At 37.7% G+C, this 6,171-nt stretch overlaps 1 protein-coding gene across 5 annotated transcripts in view; it reads right to left on the reverse strand.

The window, feature by feature from the left end:
• Positions 1–1,659, reverse strand: part of pde7a (phosphodiesterase 7A) — a 33,368-nt gene extending 31,709 nt beyond the window's left edge. The window contains exon 1 of one of the 5 annotated variants that reach the window (XM_081352326.1): positions 570–1,590. In XM_081352326.1, coding sequence (XP_081208452.1) covers positions 570–707 — 138 coding nt within the window. In that variant the 5' untranslated portion in view covers positions 708–1,590. Of the gene's footprint in view, positions 1–569 lie in introns of all 5 variants that reach the window. The other 4 variants (XM_081352314.1, XM_081352325.1, XM_081352310.1 and 1 more) reach the window with 4 other exon arrangements.
• Positions 1,660–6,171: the final 4,512 nt, after the last annotated feature.

A 6,171-nucleotide genomic window follows, 5' to 3' on the forward strand; every position in this document is an offset into this window, starting at 1 on the left:
GCGTTTCCTAAATCTGCATCGTGAAACGATGTCCAATTCCCCAAAGAATGACTCTTATGATCCGGTTCCTTTTCAGAATCAAAGTACTTAAGAATCAGTCGGAGCCGTGGCTGAATTATTAAGATTTCGCTATGTCCGACTCGAAAAAACAAAATCTGTTGTACTTAAGGCATCAGAGACTGTTACTGACAAGTTGATATATGACAACGAGTAGCCAAAGATATTGACAATATTGTATGAACGAAACGTATTACCAATCATTAAAGAGTCATTTGATGACAAAGCAGTAAAAGCAGCATGAATTACACTTCATGAACACAAAATATTTCTTTCTTCTTCAAAAACACTAAAAGAATCGTTAGTTGAATCGTTAACGAATCGAATTCGGAACGTTAATTGATCAATTCCTACTACACAGGAAGAATCTGAGCATCATTTGAACGTTCCGAACATGCGAATATTTTGGATGCTCCAAAATGATTCGAACGAACGTTCGGAACACGCGTCTGATTCTCTAGGTAGACAGCTCTCTAGGTTTTGACACACAGCCCAAATGTTTTGTTATTTACCTGTGACAGCTGCCTCGGGTCGGGGGCTCCAAATAAAGAGGAACTGGAGCTGAAACTAATGGCTCCCCTCCGGCTGAGAACATGTTTGGGAACCGGCCTGTCTAGAGGCAAAACCGGTAACTGATAACATAATTCCATTGAATAATATCAACGCTATGGATCCGGATCAAAAATAATTCAAACCCGCTGAAAGAAGTAGTAAAATAATCAAAGAAATCAAAAGAAGGCGGAGGGGAGAACTTGCATGGAACTTGAGTGCTGTTTGGAACTCTCAAAAAGCACGGGAATCCCCTCTCCTTTAAATTGCAAATAAAAAAAATATCAGTTTAAATGCTCAAGAGGCGAAGTGCTTCATTTTGTTCGGATCTATCTGGTTCTCGCGCACACCGCCGTCGTTATTGATATGGTCCATATTTCCCCACGCGCGTGTCTCGTGCTCCATTTCACTCGATTTTTATTCATCAGGCTCGTTTTTCTTCCTTTCTTCTCCCTTTTCCCATGCACAGATCACGGCCTGCGGAACGACGAGGCCTCTCCTCTATCTTTTTAGTATCTTTAGAAAAAAATGCTTCCTCATTTTTTAAACTCCGTCCAGTCGTGAATCATCATCATCGTGCAAATGGCTCCGCAGTCTCGTCTCCCAAATTAAAACAAAAGGCATGACCACTTCAAACCCCGATGCTTGTAGAAAACAGAGAGATCCTGCGAATATATATAAATAAATGTACGTGAAGTTGTATCCGTTTAACGACGGATTTCATTCAAGCTTTGCGGTGCATGAACATTTATTCTCGCTCTGTCTTTTTCCTCTGTGCAGACACACAGATAGCACCCGTAATTCAACACACACTCAATGCAGCACTGTATATCAACCAGAAAAAAGTGGCCTGGGTGGAATAAAAACACGCCCCGCGACCACGCCATGCGTGTGTTGGCACATGCTGTTCGGTCAGTGTCAAAAAGAAAACGTAAAACGGGAAATAAATTACAAGGATAACATACGACAGTCTCAGTTCGTCCTGAACATTGCAAGCTGTTTCCGAACATGCACCACCTGCGAAAGAGATGGGGTTGTACAGAAAGCGTTCGCAAAACGTCCTCGTCTTAATGAGCCAATAGGCGTGCAGCAGTTCATGTAAGGCCGCATCTCATTGGACTAAATCGTGCAGCGCTATTGAGACGGCGAATTTCATTGGCGATGCTTTCAAGAATCATTTATGCACTCGCTCAGTGACTGTACGGACCTCAACAAGGGTATTCCACTACAACGGGGTTTGCCCTGCAGCCGGTCTACATCATTGCCAGTGATTACCTTTTCTCTGTATGAGTCATCCAGTTCTTCGTGAGCAGTGAGCCACTGTTAACTTCTCTCAATAATAAAACCCATGAGTAAACGTTTTTTTTCTTCTTCTACTTTTTTTTTTTAAATTTAAAGGACCCTGCTAATAAACATATCTTAAACCAACCTAAGTTGCTTTCATAGCCTGATCCAGCTAGTGTTCAGCTGGTTAGCTGATCACCAAGACCAACCGACTAAAGGGTGCCTAAAAAACCACACTGAGACCAGCTAAAACCCATCTTAGGCCCAGCAGGGTATAGAAACCTGCTAATCAAAGGTATATAATCCAGTAAACTAAATGTCATATTTAGGCTATATGTTATAGTACCTATAAATAGCGAATGTATGTGATATACAAATAAACTTGCTTCTTTTTTACAGTTTTGCCTTTAGGTTTTGTTTGCTTAAAGGGTTAGTTCACCCAAAAATAACAATTTACTAACCCTCAAGCCATCCTAGGTGTATATGACTTTCTTCTTTCAGGCAAACAGAGTTATATTTTAAAAAAAATACCCTTGCTCTTCCAAGCTTTATAATGGGAGTGAATGGTAAAAAAATTTTGAAGGCCAAAAAAGTGTATCCATCCATCAAAGTAATTTATACGGCTCCAGTGGGTTAATAAAGGCCTTCTGAAGCAAAGCAAAGCGTTTCTGTAAGAAAAATATCCATAATTATAACTTTTTAAACTGTAATCAACTAGCTTCCGGTAACGTCTGTCCGCACTTTAACGAGAAAGTTCCGGCATATGATGTAGGCGTAGTTTAAGCTTAGGTAAGAATATACACCTCTCGCGGTTCAAACAAATAGGGCTGGGCAATAAACTCAAACTCCTCCGACATTTCTCTTTATAAATTCTCGTTTTAGACTTTTTAGACTCGCCGTGTTTGAGGATACGCCATACGTCAGATCAGAGGTCACTCTACACTGACTAGACTTGCGTACAGCTGTTACTAAAGCTAATACAATTACTAAAGCTGTTACGGAAGCCAGTTATTAAAGTTATAAATAATAGATTTTTTTTTTTATTACGAAAAAGCATCGCTTCACTTCAGAAGGCCTTTATTAACTCCCTGGAGCAGTATGGATCACTTTTATAATGGATGGATGCGCTTTTTTTGGGCTTGAAAAAATGGTACCATTCACTCCCATTACAAAGCTGGGAAGAACCAGGATATTTTTAAATATAAATGCGATTGTGTTTGGCTGGAAGAAGAAAGTCATATACACCTAGGATGGCTTGAGGTTGAGTAAATTATGGCATAATTTTTTTTTTTTTTGTGAACTAACCCTTTAAGACAGAGGCTTACCAGAGAACCTTGTAAGTTTAAACAATAAGAGTGCTGTCAGGCATTACCAGGTAATTGCATGACAACACTAGTCAATAGCAGTCTCTAAGTATCACGTTGTGTGCTGAGGTACAATTTGCATGGAAACGCACTTCAAAGTCATCATCATGAACTAAGGCTTGTTCAAGTTTCAATAAAACTATTAATGTGAATAAGCATAAACTTACGTTTACCAACTGAAATTCATCCTCATGGTGATTGTGTGGGCCAAATAGTGTAGTAATACATGTTATGTCATTTTGTACAGTTATCCTTTCTTTTGCAATCACATAAGTAGTGCCTATTTTTACCTATGGAGGCAAATTCGACTCACTCTCTTTAATTCATCAATTTAAGTCGTAAAGCTTTGCAATGTTAGCAAAGCTTTAGCAAATGTTTTAACTCGAGTTGCTGGAGACCAGGGGGACAATAGTGAACTGTGCCATGGCAACAGAGGCCATATGCCAGTAGTGAGTATAATTGCTCCATCCCACCCCCTCCCCGTCGCTCACAATACAATTCTACTGAACCAAACCCCACACCATGCAGTCCTAATCCGTTTCTATCCTGAATAAACGGTGCCAAAGCACACAGATTACTAGAGTGCATTACCCCGGTGAACAACTTGGAAATATGATATAAAAGCATTAAGATTTAAATTATTATTATTTTTCTAGAAAAATGCATTGTTGATATAACTAATGTTGATATATTAATGGTTCTAGTGTGATGTGGTCGCTATGCACTCTTAAAAATAGGTTCCAAAGGGAGGTTTGTGCATGATGCAATAGAAGAACCATTTTAAGTTTTCCCAGAGTAAAAGAACCCTTTTTTTAATACTCTGAAGAACCTTTTTTTCCACTGTATAAAACCTTTTTGTACAATGGAAAGATTCCATGGATGTTAAAGGTTCTTCATGATCTATTGATGCCAATAAAGACCCTTTATTTTTAAGAGTGTACATGAAAATGCTTAAAGGGATACTTCACCCAAATATTTGTCATCATTTACTCATTTCTTTCTCCTGTTGAACACAAAAGATATTTTAAAGAATGTTGGTAACCAGACAGTTGACGGCACCCATTGACTTCCATAGTCTTTTTTTCCTACTAAGTCAATGGGTGCCGTCAATTGTCTGGTTGCCAACATTCTTCAAAATATCTTCTTTTGTGTTCAACAGAAGAAAGAAACTCAAACAGGTTTGGAACAACATGAGGGTGAATAAGTAATGACACAATTTTAATTTTTGGGTTAAGTATCCCTTTCATCCTTCACTCTTTAAATCTAAATGTTGCTAGAAAGAATTAAACCTCGGGACCAAACAGAGAAAGCAAACACAACACACTTAACAAGATAAGACGTCTGGCATCATGCATATCTGCCAGTGTAGTTATTAGCGGATCTGTTCATTCATTTACTTTTACGATACCGTTTAATCAGTGTCAAGGACTGCTTCCCGTCCACTACCGGTGGCCCAGCGTGCTGCTCATTTGGGAGTCTCACATTTCCTGACTGAGGGGCAATCATTTCATTAATGGTTTGTTTCTGAGGCTTAGTTTGCCACAAATGCCATTCCCCAGGCAGACGTGCTTTGCAGGAACAGCCTCCTGAGGAGACAATGATGAGGGGTGGCGAGCAGCACACCTGCTTAATTCCCCTCGAGACTCCATGTATCCACTTACAACACGACCTGTGCTATGCAGCAGTCATCAGGAGATCATAAACAAGGGGAGCGCATAATTCCACACTGCTGGCTGACGTCAGTGATGATTCCCCCCCTGGTTTTGACTGCTGCATGTGCTTGGGATTGGGAATATGTGATTAGTTTTGTCACATTTTCCATAAAACGTCTATGCATAATTTAAAAAGATGTAGGAATATGAAATCGTTCAGCATTTAATGATATTTTTAAAAGGGTGAGTAAAAGGAGTGTTATAGAAAAGTAACTTTTTTTCCATTAACACTGGTAGAATAAAAATTCATGCTCAGATGCCATCTTGTGGTGCTACAAGATAAGTGCTAGATTTTTTATGCTACACAACAGGGATTTTCAGGTGGCGCAAGGGAGTGTAAAAATTTAGAGAAAAAATTCAAACTAATAACAATAATAATAGATAAATAAATAAGTAAGTAAATAAATAAATAAGTAAACAATACATCTAACAGTACAGTACTATAGTAGGCTAAGTAGAAAAAAGTAATAACGTAACAATAGAAACTAAATATTTTCAAATATTTATGATGTTTATAGGCTACATGAAAATATATAGCTGCCTTTTAAAATTTAGAATGTGGTCCCTCGCAATACAACATAAAAAAAATGTGTGGATAAAATATAGCTCAGTGAATCAATTGTCATTATATCTGGCATCATTTCTGTTCTAATCAGATTTAAAAAAATAAAATAAATTAAAGAGTTACAAAATTAATGTTAAAGGATATCTTTAGTACAAATTCCGTAGACCTCCTCTATAATTTAAGTATCATTCTAGATATGCATTTACTTATTCAATGAAAAATGTAGCCTAATATTCACATAAAATGTTATAAAGCATAAAAAATGGTCACGGAGTCGATTAAACCTCATTTCTTAGTTTAGAAACAGTTCTGTTTGTTCACAAATGACATTAGGTGAATCAGTCTTTAGTTTCTTCCAATATACAGTACCAAAATATGAATGTCAGAGTTTATTTTAGCAGATAGTTCATCCAAAAATGAAAATGTTGTAATCATTTACTCAGCCTCAACTATCCTTTTAAATATTTGAACAGCGCATGCGCACATCTTCTGACGTGAGTTAATATGGCGGTTATGCTAATAATTCTGGACATTAGTTTTTATAACTTGAGACCAAACTAATTATAAGACTTTCCTGTTTTAAAATTTTTGTACGAGCAAAGTAGTTATTTTAAATTTGCATTTGGACGTCACTGCGTTT

The sequence above is a fragment of the Scardinius erythrophthalmus genome (genome assembly GCF_964197995.2).
Source record: "Scardinius erythrophthalmus genome assembly, chromosome: 22".
Taxonomy (NCBI): Eukaryota; Metazoa; Chordata; class Actinopteri; order Cypriniformes; family Leuciscidae; genus Scardinius; species Scardinius erythrophthalmus.